The sequence below is a fragment of the Heteronotia binoei genome, chromosome 4 (assembly GCF_032191835.1).
Source record: "Heteronotia binoei isolate CCM8104 ecotype False Entrance Well chromosome 4, APGP_CSIRO_Hbin_v1, whole genome shotgun sequence".
In the NCBI taxonomy this organism is placed as follows: Eukaryota; Metazoa; Chordata; class Lepidosauria; order Squamata; family Gekkonidae; genus Heteronotia; species Heteronotia binoei.
Window position 1 is genome coordinate 102,769,033 of NC_083226.1, and position 18,150 is coordinate 102,787,182.

At 40.2% G+C, this 18,150-nt stretch overlaps 1 protein-coding gene across 5 annotated transcripts in view; it reads left to right on the forward strand.

Annotated features, from left to right (window-relative positions):
* Positions 1–5,350: 5,350 nt before the first annotated feature.
* Positions 5,351–18,150, forward strand: part of MCC (MCC regulator of WNT signaling pathway) — a 354,991-nt gene continuing 342,191 nt past the window's right edge. For 4 of the 5 annotated variants that reach the window (XM_060235594.1, XM_060235593.1, XM_060235595.1 and 1 more), the window contains exon 1: positions 5,397–5,731. In XM_060235594.1, the coding sequence (XP_060091577.1) occupies positions 5,583–5,731 (149 nt within the window). In that variant the 5' untranslated portion in view covers positions 5,397–5,582. Of the gene's footprint in view, positions 5,732–18,150 lie in introns of all 5 variants that reach the window. The other variant, XM_060235592.1, reaches the window with a different exon arrangement.

Genomic DNA, 18,150 nt, shown 5'->3' on the forward strand with positions numbered 1-18,150 from the left:
CAAATCAGTCAGTCCTAAGGGAAATCAACCCTGACTGTTCCCTGGAAGGTCAGATGCTGAAGCTGAAGCTCAAATACTTTGGCCACCAAATAAGAAGGGAGCACTCACTGGAGAAGATCCTGATGCTGGGAAAGACAAAAGGCAAAAGAAGGGGACAGCAAAAGATGAGATGGCTGGACAGCGTTACTGATGTAACTAAAACGAATTTGAGCAGACTTCAGAGGATGGTGAAAGACAGGAGGGCCTGGTGTGACTTTGTCCATGGGGTCGCAAAGAGTTGGACTCAACTGTGCGACTGAACAACAAAATCTATATATCTAATTCACAGCATGGCCAAATTCATGAATACTTAAATCAAGAGACTAGACAGATCTTTCTGTGAAACTGAGACAAGTTAAGGGTTTGCAAAAAATCTGAAATCTAGACAAACAAACAAAAAAGAACAAAAATATTTGGGGGTAAAGTTCTCCAAAATAATAGAAACAAGGCCTGTAGCTTTAAGAAACAGATGACCTCTGTGGCCATTGCTCAGCAACCACAATAGTATTGTCAGATTTAAGCTTTGGTTTCTGTCTGTAAAAAGCAACACAGCTATTTTGGTCTTTGATGGAGATTTATGGGACAAGGCCCAGAAGCAACTTCAAAGGTTTGACTCTATTTTGTGGTAGAGTACTAAGTTTACAACAGATGAAACAGAATGAAGTAAGTTTATCCAGGAAGTATTGAAACTGAAACTGGAAAGGGTTGCTTTAGCACAGTTGTTACAGCAGAAAATTTAATTTTCTTTACGTGGTCAATGCATTTCAAAACCACAGATCACATTTCTGGGTCCTCAGGTGACTGAGTCCAGTTCAAGGGTGACAGTTTAAAATGTGTGGTTGCCATTGATATCCTTATGGTTTTATGGGGAGGCATCCACTAACAATATTCCAACTGTTTCTGTTAACCAAGAACATTCTCTATTTTCTTGTTCCAATAAACCTCTGATTTTATGATTTGGGGGGACCTCTTTAAATATTTTATTAATGTGCACTAAAGCAGCCATTCTTCAGTGGCATTGATTGCCTGCTCCAGTAGTTTAATACTGCATACAGCAAGTGGAAAAGAACTCTTACAGATGTTGGTGTAAAGGTAGGGTACTTAGTATTCGGACAGTGTGAGATTATGGAAGATGCAAGATATCTAAGTTTTATCTGTGAAATGTGGAGGGGCATGATATAACAATTGCAAAGTGAAAAGCATAGTGTTAGAATTTTTATCAAAACAAAATCTAATTGAAATTATAATTTATAGTTTTCTGTGACCTAAAGCCAATGAAATAAAGCTTGACATCAGCATAGTTCCCAATGCAGCCATTCTGAGGGGATATATATATATAGATATAGATATAGATATATATATATATATATATATATATATATATATATATATATATATATATAAAAACACACACACATATATATAGTTATTACCAGTGTTCCCTCTAAGCTGAGTTAGTGTGAGCTAGTACAGTTTTTTAGCCTCTGGCTCACATATTTTTGTCTTAGCTCAGGAAAATTGGCCCCAGTGCAAACTAATTTATGCAGTAGCTCACAACTTTTAATGCCATTAGCTCACAAATTAGAATTTTTGCTCACAAGGCTCCACAGCTTAGAGGGAGTATTGGTTATTACAGTTTTAAATTGTAACCTTCATGCTAAAGACATTATATTCAGTGACAATATACTGTGATTACAAATTATGGGGGAGATAAGTACATCCAATATCTTTGGAACAAAGCTCTTGTCAGCATAGTTCTAAAACACATTGTTTTTTGTAGAGTATTTCCAAGGTACAGAAATCTAAACAAGTCCAAAAGACCTGTTAAAAGTGGCTCAAAATCTACAGTCTGTTATATAAATGTTGCCTCCTTTTAACCCTAACTAATCATGCAATCTATTCCATTGGAACATTCAAAATGAAACATACGATTGTTGTGGCATGGTGTCATCACTCGCTATCAAACTGTTGAAATGAGCAGCACAAATCAAAGCTGCAGTCACCCAGTTGACTCAAAAAACCCACCTGATACAAAACCATTATGTGACTGAGGAATTGTGAATAATGCACTTTCAACCCACTTTCAGTGCACTTTAGTGATTGTTTGCAAGGGGATTTTGTCATTTCACACTGTAAAATCCAGTCACAACGTGGATTGAAAGTGAATTATTCAATGTTTGTGAAAGTGTTTAGGTAGCATCTTTGGCACAATCATGTTTTACAGCATAGTTCTATGCAGGGCTTTTTTGTAGAAAAGGCCCAGCAGTAATTCATTTGGACATTAGACCACACCCTGACATCACCATTGTTTCACAGAGGGTTTTTTTTAAGAAAAAGCACAGTAGGAACTCATTTGCATACTAGGTCTCAATGAAGAGGGACCCCTGATTAATTATGAACACCCCTATAATAATAATAATTGAAAATATGGTTTTGCCTTTAACAGCAAAGAGAATGTCTGATGCAATATTTGAAGAGCTGTAATTGTTAGAAAAGCAGGCAGCTCAAATGGGTGTAAGACACAGATGGGTACTGATAAAGAGGCCCTCTGAATAAGCTCCTTGCCGAAAGTTGATAAGGCGAGAGCAGAGGAAAATGCTAGAAGTTACTGGAAGGGTGGATTTGAATAAGATAAGCAGACTACCAGGGAGAAGGGGAGGAGAGAAGTGAATCAGATAACGTGTAAGGCAGCAGGTTGCAGGCTTGCTTTTGCTTAAAGCTGATGTTTTGAGAAGTGTCCGGGGTTCATTATTTTTGGGATGCTCAAATGAACCTGCTTTGATGTCAAAGTAAAATACCTCGTTTTTCAATCAGTAAGTGTACGCCTCGTTTATTCCTCTGCTACATTAATCCCTGATGCAAAGCCAGCTGGAACCGCGTTCCTGCTCAAAAAAAAGCCCTGGTCCTATGTATATTTATTTGCCAGTAAAGTATGCATAGAATCATAGCCTTATGATTAAAAAAAACTTATTTACACTACAACCCTAAGCAAAACTACAGCCTCCTAAGTCAATTAACTTCAATAGATTCAGCTGAATATCACTCATCTGAATTTGTTTACAATTGGAGTGTTAGAATGGAACCGCAGCTGGATAGACTTAGGGCTTTTCTGCATGGGTTCTTTTGTCAGTTCAAACCCCATTTTGCTTTAATTTATCTCTTGATTTCTGCATACTTTTTTGTGTCTTTAGTTTTCACTTGTTTTTGGTTTGTTTTCTTCTGCCAGTTTTTTTTCCCTGGCTCTTTTGAGACTTTTTTCCTGCAAGCCAATATTGAGTTGGTTTTTAACTACTGTGTAATGTTTCTATTGGTTTTCTTTGTTCCACCCACCACCACACTTTTCAATTATAGGACTGTTCATTGTTAAACCACTCCTCCATGACATTTTTTTAAAAAAGTCTCTAAAATAATGATATAATGCTATATAGTTTAAGCAGGTTCTCTGAATCCCCAGCTTTCATTTATTTTAAAGTAAATCTTTAGTTCCTTCCCTTGGGGAGTATTCCTTTTCCTTACATCTCTGTGAAGGAAGAAGCTAGAGGCTTACTTTAAGAGAGAGCCAGTTTAGTGTAGTGGTTAAGTGTGCGGACTCTTACCTGGGAGAACTGGGTTTGATTCGCCACTCCTCCACCTGCACCTGCTGGAATGGCCTTGGGTCAGCCATAGTTATTGCCAGGGCTTTCTTTTGTAGAAAAAGCCCAGCAGGAACTCATTTGCATATTAGACCACACTCCCTGATGTCACCATTGTTTCACATAGGGGTTTTCCGTAGAAAAATCCCAGATGGAACTCATAGGCCACACCTCTTGACACCAAGCCAGCCGGAACTGTGTTCCTGTGCGTTTCTGCTCAGAAAAGGCCCTGGTTATCACAGTTGTCTTTGAAAGGGCAGCTGCTGTGAGAGCCCTCTCAGCCCCAACCACCTCACAGGGTGTCTATTGTGGGGGGAGAAGCTATAGGAGATTGTAAGCTGCTCTGAGTCTCTGATTCAGAGAGAAGGGTGGGATATAAATCTGCAGTCTTCTTTAAAAAAAGAAAGAAAAAAGAAAGCTGGGAATTCAGAGAACCTATGTAAACTATTATTACAACACTACAGTGTTATATTGATATTTTAGGGCTTTTATAAAAGGGGTGCTGTGACTGATAACACACTAATAAGACAAATGACAACAGCATGTTTCATTATTTAAGTCACATGTGGAAGAAAACAAATGAACTCCACAACTGTAAAAATGGACAGGGGCGCTGAAATGTAAACACACCCTGCCCAGATCAATTTCAGTGCTTGTGGATCAGCTCTTAATAAAATCAGAAATAACTCCAGCATGTGGAAAGTTCGTACTTGGTTTATTTTCCTCAGCTCATTTGTGATGTAAGATGTGGTTTCAGACAATATGATTTCCTTGAAGTGGAGGAAATGAAAACATGGTTAGATATACCCAGTAGGGGGGGAAAGATCTTTATCTCCAAGTCGATGCAATTATAATAAACGTCAGGGTTTTAAAAATATATATTTAAGATACAATAAAAAAGAGACGCAATAATTTAAAATTAATGTGTGGAAGGAGGAATACAGTCACCAACCCTATGAAAACGAAGGAAAACTTTCCTGGGAAAACCGTGGTCCCATCAATATTTAATTACATTCTTATGACAGAACGTTCATAATTCGGTGTGACTGTACAGTAGGTCCCGTAAAGAAGTAATGAGTCAGAACAGCTTCATATAGGACTAAAACCCAGAACACACATATACCGAATGTGGTTAATACAGGGTGCGTTCACACTACACTAAATAATGTGCTTTGCAACTGGATTTTTACTGTGTAAGAATAGCAAAAATCCAGTTGCAAAACACATTATTTAGTGTAGTGTGAATGCACCTACAGAAGTTTTACCGGGGAACCACGTCCTAACTCAGATGAACAACCGCTTGTTTACTATGACCATCACACTTTCATCGCTTTCACTGGCGTAGGGATAAACAACAGAGCTCCAAATAGTCAACAGGGCCGGGACGCAATTCGGCCTCGAAACCTTTCACTTTCAAAAGGAAGGTATCGCGTGAATATTCAAGTTGCTCACAGACATGCATTCAAGACGAGCGCTGAAGTGAAGCTAAATGCAAAACCACTGTATGATAGTTCAGCTCCGCGACCCCCTGCTGGCTATAGACGCCCGACCTCCTCCAATCTGTGCTTCCCTCAGCCTTTCTCAGAGAGCGCGCAAACCCCCACCGTTCCCCCTTCCTCGCCGGGGCGAAGAACGTGCTAGAGCACGGCTGCTTCAGCAACGGCGCACTCCGTCACTATGATGCCGCTGATTGGCCCATGAGGCGGCGCGCGCTGAATTCGTGCACGAGGGTAGGCGAAGCGGCTGGCTCCCCCCGCCCCCTTGTTTGCATTGTGTGGTGCTTTGCACGCGCAACGCCAGGGCAGCGAGGGAGGGTCTCTCTCGGGCTGAGGATCCTGAGCAACTTAGGCGACAGTGCTGCTTCCCTGGCGGCATCTAGCACGAGTACCACGTCCTCCGGAAAGAGAACACATGATGGCGGCCGCCCCGGCCGCGGTGGTAGAGGTGAGCGTCAGCAGCACTGGGAGCAGCAGCAGCGACACTTCCAGCACCGGTGAGGAGGAAAGGATGAAGCGCCTGTTCCAGACCTGCGACGGGGATGGCGATGGCTATATCAGCAGGTAATAGCTGCCGCCAAGGCTGGTTGTAGCCAGCGAAGGGTTCTCTTAGTGCACCTCTGGCAAAGTGATACCTCAACTTCGCAATAAGTTTCCTAGTGGAGAGTTGCGCTTAGCAGAGTGCTGCAGGGAAGATGGGCGTCGGACTCGGCTAGTTAATGCTTGTCGACCTTTCTTGCGAACCAGCCGTTGCAATTCTAAAACTGTTCCTGTAGAATTTATGGGTAACTCGTCTACTATTTTCCAAGAAAGCCTTTATTCTTCAAGAGGCCTCTTGTTTCTGTGACTGTAACAAGTGGTTAACTTCAAAATACTATTAATCCTAAATGTTTTTATTGTTGTTACAGAGTGATATTCTATGAATGTTGGAAATACCCTTTTCATTGTTACTATATATATATATACTCTGTATTGAAACAGTGTTAATCGCAAACGAAGTTATGTGGCTGATTTTAGATGTATTTTAACAAAAGTCAGTGATATTAAAAGGGTAGGCAGTTGTTTGATGGTACTTTTACCCATAAACTCTACCTCCGATTTGCTTAGACTGGACAGTGCTGGATTAAACACTATGGAGGCCCCTAAGCAGTCAAAATCTTGGAGCCCCCCTTGCAAATTATCTCTTGAGTCAGAGCACCCGCCCCACCACCCATGGCCCACACAGCGACCTGCAGGCACCTTCTCAAAAGCCCCTTGGACAAAACTGTGGGAGAGGCAAAGAGAGGCAAACTTGGAAAGACGCCAGCAGCAGCTACACCAGGCAAGTTGGGCAATGAGTGGCTCAGTTGCTGGCTTTACATGCAGGCCAGGAGGGCTGCAAGCAGGGGGAAAACTGCGGGGGGGATCAACCCAGGACCCCTAAAGGTGTGGGGGCCCATAGGCCAGTGCCTAGTTGGCCTAATTGTTAGTCTGGCCCTGAAACTGGATGTTATGATGGCATAGAAGCAATGATAGTTTGTGCTATAGTGTAGTATGAAAGGTTGCGTGTTACGTAGGATGAATCCATATTGTGGGTCCTTCCTGTGTCAACATTAATCCAGCTTTTCAAGAGGTAGTAAGTACTGGCATGGGAAAGAATGGCTGTGCAATGCCCTTCCTTTACTGTCATGGTTTCTCACTGTTACTTTGGTTCATTAGGGCAGAGCAGTCATACTGTAGCTCCCATGCTGGAGAAATAGTGCAAAAACCCAGTCAGAATTTTTGTTTGTCATTCTGTGCATCATCCTGGTCATATGAACCATAATGGCTAGAGCAGGGATTTCAAACTCATTTGTTATGAAGGTCAGATCCGACATAAATGGGACTTTGTAGTGCTGAGCCATGTGTGTCATAAAATATAATATGAGGTAGAGGAGATATAAACTTTATAAAGGACACAGACAAACCCAAAGGTATTTTGTTTTAAGTAAAAATACAAACATGTTTAAAAATTCTGCAGTGCTTTGTTTAAAATGGAAAGGTGGGGGAATAGTGGGATTTGGCAATGCAATCTTTAAAATAAAACATCAAGAAAAAGCACAAGAATCACAGCAGAAACTAAAAATATAAAATACTCTGAACCTAGGAAAATATGAAATGGCTGGGCATTGCAAGCTTCTTCCCCCTTCTCCCCAGGTCTACTAGATTGGCAATGGCTCTCCAGTGTAATATCCCTGTTTGGCTGTGGGCTCCCAGGTTAGAGTACTCACTAGGCACCAGTTCTCAGGTACATTCAGCAGAGAAGCTGTCTCAAAGCATCAACCCTTTATTTACAACGACACAACTCCAGGAAGCTTGAGCTTCAGCTGGCCATACAAACACTGGAAAGTGAAACTGAGCTCCATTCCATTGAAACACATTGCAGCACAGACAGAGTTGCAAGGAAAATGTGGAATGGATTTTCCATTAAGGTCTTGGCCCAGATAGGCTGTCTGGGCGCAGAGACCGTAATGGAAAATCCATTCTTTCTTTTCTCATAAAACGCTTGCCCAGCGCCATTATTCCCTGTCATCCCCCTTTTCTTATTTTCTTGGCAGCAGTGAAAAGGATTATTGTTGTGATTAAAGGAAACCCTACAATCAGAGACAGTAAATCTTTGAATACCAATCCTGGGAGGTACTATCAAGGAAAGGACTGGCATCTATGCCCTGTTGCAGGACCTCCAGAGAAACTGGTTGGCCATTGTATGAGATAGGATGCTAGACTAGATGGATCACTCATGATCCAGCAGGGCTCTTTTTACATTTTTATGACAATAGCAGCCATTCTGTAAGGCCTCACTTTTTCAAACTTTGAATCTGCATTGTGTGTTCCACCATTTTTTGTGCCTGGGTGCTGTTTTGGGTGGGTGCAAGGACCATTGAGATATGTTGTTATTTGGATGGCTTGATTTCCTGAATTGAATGGAGCGGACTGGACGGCATCCATTACTCTCCCTCCCCTGACCTTTGATTATGCCTTTACTGAGATAGAAAGTAGAGTACTCACTTCTTGGCACAGAGCACCTCTGTATGTCACTATTTGTGTTATAGAAGAATTTTCACAGTGATGCTGGAATCAAGTTTTTGTGGGCTTTTTTTCTTTCTGGAAGAAAAAGTGATAATGCAGTGCTATGTACTGGAGTAGCAAGGGACAAAGTTGTAATGTAATGAAGGTGTAATGAAATGTGATGCCACAAGTATACATAGATGGAGATGGAAGGGTTCTGCAGGGTCATCTAGTCCACCCCCTGCACAATGTAGGAAAGTCACAAATACCTCCCCCCACCGCACACAGTGACCCATGCTCAGAAGATGCCAAAAACCTTCCAGGATCCCTGGCCAAAATGGCCTGGAAAAAAATTGCCTGAGCACAAAGTGGTAATCAGCATTTCATTGGGCATGTAAAAAAATGGCCACAAGAACTAAGCATTATTGCAACCTTTCCTGCCTTCCTATTATGATCTTTTCCTATGGGTTTATTTTGTAGTGTCACTTCCATCTAATATAGCACTAGGACAAAGAGGCTCCCTGCTTCTTTTAACATGGTGTGTTACTTATGCAGTTAATGAAGGTTGTTTCTAAGACACAAGAGGAGGGAAAAACGCATTATGTAGCTTCACAGTGGAAATTACCTCAGGGACAGCACTGGAAAACTTTAGGATGATCATACAAGTTTATGAGCAAGCATCTGAATTGAACAACTGAAGTGAATTGAATGGCAGTCATCCTTTGTCTTTGTTAGTGAACAAAGTGCCATCCATGAAACAGTGGATTTGCTAAGTCCTCAGTGTTATAGAAATGGTGCTCTTATTGTGTGGGTATCAGGGGTGTTGAACTCATTTGTTATGTGGGATGAATCTGACATAAATGAGACCTTGTTGGGCTGGACCATGTGTGTTATAAAATGGAATGCCAGGTAGCAGAGATATAAACTTTATAAAAGATACAGACAAACACAATCAAATGTTTTTTTAAAAAACAAACTTTAAAACATGCTTACAAGATTAGCACTCTTGCAATATTTTGTTTATTTAACAGTTTATGATAACTGACACCTCTTGCTCTGAATTATTGCATCAAAATTTGGAGATAATGTCTGTGCTATATCAATCTTGAGTGTATATCAATCAGTGTGTGTCTGTAAGTTACAATCTCACTTTTGATTTATTGGCATTCATTGCAGAAATCTCATGATCACTGCTTTGAGCCTAAGACCCAGGGGAAAACATGAAGTGGATGGGCATTGTGAGCTTTTGTACATAAGTTACTTCACATCATTGGTCAGCCAATGGAGAAAATAGAGGCTTTGCTCTGTAGCTGGTGTGCAATTGAGCAAGAGAGAGAGAAGGAAGCAAGCAAGAGAGAAGGGGAAGCAGATGACAGCAAGGTGCTTGTGGGCCTGATAAGAGCCCTCCGGGGGCCTGATCCAGCCCTTGGGCTGCATGTTTGACAACTCTGATCTAGATACTCCCTTATGAACCTGTTCAATCATTGTGGTCATAATTAAAGGCGCCCCCCCCGCCTTCTGAGATGAGGTGGGGGCAAACCAGCAGAGGGCCTTCTCAGTCATGTCACTCTGTCCACAGGGAGTATCCTCTGTCCCCTTTATCATTGTCTTCCACCAGTGGGTGAACACTTTTTTGTTTTGTTTGGCATTCCCTCAGTGAGCCTTCCTAACCACTGTTTTAATTCCTGTTTTTATATTATATATGTAATTTTGTAATCATTTTTTTTTACAGGGCTTTTTTGTAGCAGGAATTCCTTTGCGTATTAGGCCACACACTCCTGATGTAGCCAGTCCTCCTTGACCTTACAGTAGACCCTGTACTAAGAGCCCTGTAAGCTCTTGGAGAATTGGCTACATCAGGGGTGTATGGCCTAATATGCAAAGGAGTTCCTGCTACAAAAAAGCCCTGGTTTTAAAATGTTCTTAAAAATATTTTTACTTTGTATGCTTTAAATTGTTAGCAGCCTTGGTGGCTATTGAAAGGGCAGATGGAGATAAAGACACATCCCCCTGCCTCAGAGTATATAGAAAGTGGGAACTTTGCTGTGTGTCCTCCTGGTATGGTCATGTGTTCTTGATGTTCAGTCAGTATTTTCTCATTGTCTTAGACCAGTGGTCCCCAACCTTTTTGGCACCAGGGACTGGTTTTGTGGAAGACAATTTTTCCATGAACCGGGATGGGGGGGGGGCATGGTTTCAGGATGATACAATTGTGCACTTTATTTTGATGTGGTTGTTGTGGTTAAGTGTGTGATCTCTTATCTGAGAGAACCAGGTTTGATTCCCCACTCCTTCACTTGCAGTTGCTGCAATGCCCTTGGGTTAGCCATAGCTCTCACAGAGTTATCCTTGAAAGGGTAGCTTCTGTGAGAGTGCTCTCAGCCCCACCCACCTCACAGGGTGTCTGTTGTGGGGTAGGTTGTGGGGGAGGAATCTCCTTTGATTGTGAGCCACTCTGAAATTCAGAGTGGAGGGCAGGATATAAATCCAATGTTGTCTTATTATTATTATTGTTACTACATTGTAATATATAATGAAATAATTATACAACTCATGGTCCAGTTGCTAACAGGCCATAGACTGGTACTGGTCCACGGCCTGGGGGTTGGGTACCCCTATCTTAGACTGTACATGTCTATTGGTAGGTTTGCTGCTTACTCCAGCAACTGGAGTAAGCAGTTTGGAGTAGTGGTTAAGTGTGTGGACTCTTATCTGGGAGAACCGGGTTTGATTCCCCACTCCTCCACTTGCACCTGCTGGAATGGCCTTGGGTCAGCCATAGCTCTGACAGAAGTTGTCCTTGAAAGGGCAGCTGCTGGGAGAGCCCTCTCCAGCCCCACCCACCTCACAGGGTGTTTGTTGTGGGGGAGGAAGGTAAAGGAGATTGTGAGCCGCTCTGAGACTCTTCGGAATGGAGGGCGGGATATAAATCCAATATCTTCTTCTTCTTCTACTCCATAATTACTCCCATAAAGACCCGAGAGCATGTTTAGCATTTGCAAGATCAGCATTTCCAAGAGGCTGAGCATTGTTTGCAGTGTAAGAAGCATTATGGATTAAAGTTTTTATGTGTACTCTAAGCAGGCTTGTCTTAAGTAGATGTTGACTGCCTTGATCTTGCTGTCTTGTTCTATATTTTTCTATCCTCCCAGTTGCTGAAACAAGTCCCTAGGGATAGCTTGTGTTTCTTTACTGCCTCTAAAGACATAGACATGGCCCAGTAGAGGTTGCAGGTTAACTTTTATTTCCAGATGCAGGCCTTGAGGCTTTACTCTGCGGTAAAGCGTTCACACATCTGAATTGAAGCCAAGAACAGAAACTTAAATACTGGACCACCAGTAAATTATAGTTTAGACCACAAATGGTTGCTATGTACAGTCTGAAAATTATTGGAGTGCCTTTATATGAATGTAATTTGCTGCCGATTGTGAATATTTTGAACTTTAAAATTAGCTGTAGCTCCAGAATTAATTTAACTTTGTGTGAATTTTCCTTTTCCTTACTAGTATATCTGTGAGGTTGCTTCTTGGCTTTAAAAACCTTCAGAAGTTTTGTCAGAGCTGGTTTTTTTCCTTTTTTTTACTCTGCAATAAAGAAAAGTGCTTCACTGCACACATCTTCATTTAGCGTCTGGAGACAAGTTATTTGCATTCCTAATGAAATGATGTAAAGACTCAGCTGTGGGAAACCCATTGTTGTGTATTAAATTGGAAACTTCTTTAAACATGATAGGGTTCTGGAACCACATATGGAAAGAATGGGCACCTCCTGAGAGAACAATTAATTGTTAGTCTTTGAATATTAAGCTGCCATGTTGTAATGACAAATAAAAGAATAATTGCTGAATGATCTTACAAAGAATTGAATCTGATGATACAGTAATATTTTGGAATCTGATTTTGTTATACTTCCCAACTGAAAAACAGGACATTTTGTAACTACATTCTCAAAATGCAAGAATTTCTACAGGTAGGCGGAAAAAAGTTGGAGTGCAGAAGCACCTTTAAGACCAACAAAGTTTTATTCAGAATTTAAGCTTTCGTATGCATGCATACTTATCAGACAATGGAATGGGGTACAGTGAGCAGAGCTTTTTATAGCTGATTGGCAGTGATTTAGAATGCAAAGTGGTATGAAGTTAGAATCCAGTGGCAAAATAGTTAAATTAGAAGAATTGCAGAAGAATTGCAGATTTATATCCCGCCCTGTTCTCTGAATCAGAGACTCAGAGCAGCTTACAATCTCTTATATCTTCTCCCCTCACAACAGAAACCCTGTGAGGTGGATGGGGCTGAGAGGGCTCTCACAGATGCTGCTGTTTGTTTCAATTTGTTTCAATTAACAAATTGAAAGAACATTGTTCTGCATAGCATTTGCATGGGAAACTAATAAAACAGTAACATGTCAGAATGGGAGAATGAGTTAATATATGTCTGTTAATTACTCTATTGCTAGCAAGTCTGGGTTAAAATGAGAACTTTTCTTTCTCAGAGGTTTTTCCTGTCTACCTAATTTACTTTTCAACATGTAACATACTTATAATCATTCTACTTCACCATTAGAAAAAAAGAATACATTAAAATATAGTGGAAGATGGGGAACTGAATGTCTATACTCTGATTGCAGTAAAGGACCTCGGATCATATTTCTAACATGAACTGCCCAGCCTCGCAGATCTTAACTGCGCTCCTGTTAAGTACAGCGCTGAAGACTGAGCTCCTCAGAAGCCATGTTTTTGCTGTGTTCTGAAACAACAACCCCAAGTCTTCCTCTATGCCATGAAGCGAAGGCGAGAGGATCATGTTGTTTGGGTGGGTCATGGCGTTGTAAATGGAGGAACCAACTGTCAACAAAAGGCTTGCTTTCACGCCTGCACACTTGGACAAAAGACTTTTTCTTGCCCGACAGCCAAGACAGTTGTTTACACAATACCATACCCAACACAAGGATTGTTGTGCAGAGACCTGTTCCAGACATGAGGATCATCCCCATTGTGCTTAGCTCTGGTGTCACAATAGGTAGCAATTTGGCCCCATATTAGCCATCATTTTTATTTGTTTAGATATGGTTTACAGTAGGCAAACCCTTCAGTGACCACTAATCCTTTTTTCAAATTTCCTGGGAGCCTGCCCCTCAATGATGTCAGGAGTCACATGTAGCTATGTCACAGGTCATCTGACAGCTATGTCATGGATCACATGACCTTATTGCCTGGGAACATGAATTGGGCTATATCTATATCAGTTTTTGACCATGCAGTGTGTCTCTTGTGGTACCCCATCCCTAACCACTTGAGTCACCCCCAAGTATCACCTGATCAGTATTGGGTCCTTATATTGGCAAGATGCGCTGGTTGTTTCTTGCTTTCCCTCCCCCTGCATCGTCTCCACTTTTGGTTGGTGTTCCTGGATCCTTTGAGATCGGTGAAGTATCACCTTGTCTTTTGTCATTTACCTTTTTATGTTTCCCTATCCAAATTTTCTTGATGTTTTCCTTAGGATTGTGTGTTTGCTTGTACGATTTATTGTCCTTGTATGTCTGAACTATTTTTCTAATAAAAACCATTTAGTTTACTGTCAAAATCACCTCGTTCTTTTAGGGTTTCCTTGGTAAACCACTTTCTGTATAAACAGGTTATTGACCCCACTCAATTTTGCCATCTTTGCCCACCTAAAATTAATTCCCCATACCTCGTCTGAAGGCAGTTTGGCTAACAGTATCTTCTCAGATGCATCAACCAAGGCAATAGCAGCAGTAGAGTCACTAGTTGGGAGAGTCACATCTACGTGGGTTTCATCATGGGAAAGTCTAAACTAACACCACAATAGGGACATACCATTCCACAGCTGTGTTAGCTGTTTTGTTTACTATAAGCTAATGTGCATTTTTAGTATATAACCAAAAACCTGCTTCAGATGCTTCAAACCAGGATAGAATCAGATATATGAAACATTGAATATTTTATATTGCCTTTCTCTGCAATATAGTTCTTTGAGCAAAGCTGACCAAGCCTTTTCTGTATCATCTGGAAGCTCTTTCTGTGGTCAAAACTAGACATGACAATTTTTAACTCATGTTTCCCACAGCAATGGGGAACTCATTTTTTTAAGAGTATCATGTTTAAGTCATTTTAAAGTATCATAGGAGGCTGATTCCACTCAGGAGCACTATATGTAGTGAAGTGTGGGTCTTCTGCTTCCCTCCAGCATCCTTTCCCAGAGTTAAAATGGCCACAGGGGGCAGTACGGTATTTGCTTTACCTTGAAGTTGTACTTGCATGTGTGGCATGTGCAGCTCCCTCAGTGGGACAAAGAACACTTCCTAGGTTCAGCTTGGAAAAAAGTGTGAGGAAGAGGATGACAGAAGCCTCCCTCTGCACTGTTCCCTGCAGACGTTAGCAGAAATTTGTTGGACCTGAGAAACCCAGACTTGACTTAAAAAAAAAAGTCATGTCCAGTTTGGTTTCTGTTTTCTGCCTTCTGTAAGGAGGAAATTCTTTATTTAAATTGGACTGCCAGAAATACTTTAGAATACCTTCCCAACTTGTCCTATTTAATATGGGCTGTTTGAAAAATATATCTCTGCTATGATCATAAAATGATTTGGGGTGGAAGCAGATACGTGATTTGACTGTCTCCTCTGCATCACCAATATGCTTTATTGATTAAGTGAGAACATCTGATAGACCTCCTATAAGCTTGTCATGATAGGACAGGGCTTGAAGAAATAGAGTTCATGCTCATTTTCATAAATTCTCTGGCAGGCTAGTGTTTTGTAGTATTGTTATCACAAAGTACTGTTCTGCTTTGCATCATAATTAGTTTCACAGATATACAGAATTGCTCTTGCAGACTTTTCTGTAAAGCACTGTAAACCATAAGTGCATATCAATCATATATATATTTACTAGATAAGGGCTGTAATTAGAAAGTCAGGCCAAGATAATGTTAGAGGATACAGCAGAGTAAAAAAAACCAGAGTCTGTGAAGAATTTTGTGTAATCTGCCTGTGTTTCTTGTTTGTAACTGTGTGGTGATGACTTTTTGATATTGTTAGGAGAAGGGGTCCTTTACTTATTTAACTTGGAAAGTTCACATGCAAAACATTAATTTATATGTACAACGCACTATGAGGTCAGGACAAGCAGTAGCAATATGAACTTCTTAGTTGAAGGAATGCAAGGTAGTCCAGGTAGAAAGCCAGTTTTTAAAATGTGCCCACTTTGTGATTGAGTTACCAAGATAGCTAATTTATTTATGTATATTTGGGAAAATGCTTGCTGAAATCATGCTTCCTTTCAAAAAAATCAAACATGGATAATTTTCCCCATCACACTAGCAATGGCATGCTGTTGCCAGACCAGAAAGCCTATGAAGAATATGGGGTCTGTATTCTCAGACAATCTATATTCTCCCCTGACAGTCACACACAAATTTAACTATTTAGTATAGGGCTGGTTTGGTATTTGTTCCTCAGCCATATTATTATTTATGGTGGTTTTTGTAAGAGTAGAATGTAACAGGTTACAGTCAAGTCTGCTAAGTGGATGATAGAATAATTCAGATAACCTCCCATTTTAGAAAAGATGATAGGTGTTAGATCCTATGGTTGCAGTAAAATTTTGAAATAAGTATTGCACCATCTGTGAAGTTCCGTGAACTTACTACACCAATGGTATTCATTTTGCTGAGAGCCACATTTGTAATTACTATTAATTGCATGAGCTTTAGCATGAGTTTTAGCCATGCTAGATCAGACAGTCTAGTCCACTATTCTGTTTCACACATTGGCCAACCTGAAAGGTTACCCCTAAAAGGCCTACAAAGAAGAGCATGGAGTCCAATGCCTTCCTTCCACTGTTGATGGTCCCTCAATAATGATATTTGGAAGCTGACTGCTTCTGGTCATGGAAATTCCATTTTAATCGTCATGGCTCTATTAATAAAATATGTGATAAAGTTCTGGAGGAGAATTAAAAAGAATTGATATGATGGAGTTGCCCAAGAGAGTATGTGTTCTTATGGTGTCTTTGAAAGTGAATATTTTAAAGATTTATATGTATTGCTTAGAACTGGTGCATATGAAAATGGATAGCCAAGCCATGTGAAACATCCTGTCTAGATGAATCCCAATCACATTTAAACATTCATTTTGTGCCTTGTTTGTCTTTACATTGGCTATAATGTATTAGACCTGTTTAAGAAAGCTGTATATTGTTCATTGCTCTTCTGCAGTAGACAAATATTATTAGTGTGGTCATGTTAAATATATTAATTACTAGACATAGTAGCTTCGCTGGTGGGTATTAATTCCAGTTGTGCGGTTGATATCCACTTTACTGTTATAGCTTTATCTTGCAACATCATAAAATTATCTGTGCTTCCAAAGGTGGTTAAAGAGTAGAAATACTATAATGTAGAATGTAGTAATCTTAAGAGTAGTTTTCCAGGTTCCCACAACTTACGCTTAGAGGTGTATCACTTAGAGAAATCCATCCAGTGTGTGAGGGAGATCATTGTAGGATCTATTCTAAGTGTATGACTGAATAGTTTTGTACTGTCAGCGTTGGTATGCTGGCAAGTTCTCTGTTATGTCTAATCAGAAATCCCTGATTTGGAATACAGCTTTTGGGGGAATTTATTTTATATGTTGACACTGCTGAGGGTAAGTGGCATTTTTAAAGATACTATGAATCGTTTGGGTTTTTTGTTTTGTTTTTATTACTGCATTATGGTATGGTTTGGGCACCCTTTCTGTTCAAACAACAATTAACGTATCAAATAAACAAATGATTTTGGGATTTTGGAGGTTGCTTTTCCATTTTTTTCTTCTTTTGTGCCAAACATTTTTAAAGAAAAACCTTCCTTAAATAGAGACAATCAAGAAGGGAGAAAAGTATTTTTTAGAGTAGATAATGTTAATGAAAATTTATATTCCCATCCTTTCTAATTCTTGCCTAAGTATGGGGTAGAGAGTAAATTGAAATCAGAGCATACTTAATTGAGTTTTATGAGCAGGAAGGGCGGTGTCAGGATTGTCCAGAAAAGTCTTTTGTCTTGGAAGGAGAACCCCCCCCCTCCCAATTTCCACATGAATACTTGCTGGCTACCTCGCTGAGTGCATTCTTGTACATCTGCTACAGTTAGCTGTGGAAGTGTAGAATGTATCTGTTAAGTGACTTTTCTCTGGCACTTGGTTTTTAATTTGTGTGGTTCAAGTTAATTAGAGCATTTAACACAGCATGTCTACTGATAACTTTATTTGGAACTAAATTTGTAAATTATGCAAACTTATTTGTATAGTTGCAGAAATAGTAGAAAGAAGTTTAGAGAATGATGAAACTATTGAAAGTTAACTATAATTAGAAACAGTCATCGCAGCTCCCTGAAATCTTAGGTCTCGTTAGTAATTACCTTGCAGCTAAACAGGCAGGTTGTGCCTAATTAGATTTAAGTTAGCATGTTCTAGAAGCAAATTCTAAAATTAGCAAAATTACTAGTAGTAGCAGATTAAGTGTGTACTGGTAATACTATATTCGTCTCAAGGAGTCCTCTGTTTACAAAAAATTGATCTGTTCCTGATCTGACTAAGTAGAGGCATTTTTAAATGGATTTTTTTGGATTAAACATATCTTTTTGAATAGCAAAAATAAACAAAGCAGTGTATTAACCTTACCAAGGAGAAAAAAAACAACTATACTACTTTGGCATAGGGGTTAAAGTGACCCCACATTACAGCAAAAAGCAATGGAAACCCGATAGCTCTCTCAATCATGGCATTAGCTACTAAGAAAAAAAAATCAGGACTCATGAATAACTTCCTTCAGAAATGCAGGACAAAGGAGAGTAAAATTTGGAATTGGGCTCAAAAATACACCAACTGAAAACATTAGAACTCCACAAAAATGTCAATGGGGTCAAATTGACTCTACCGTTTTTAAAGCAAAAGACGCAGCT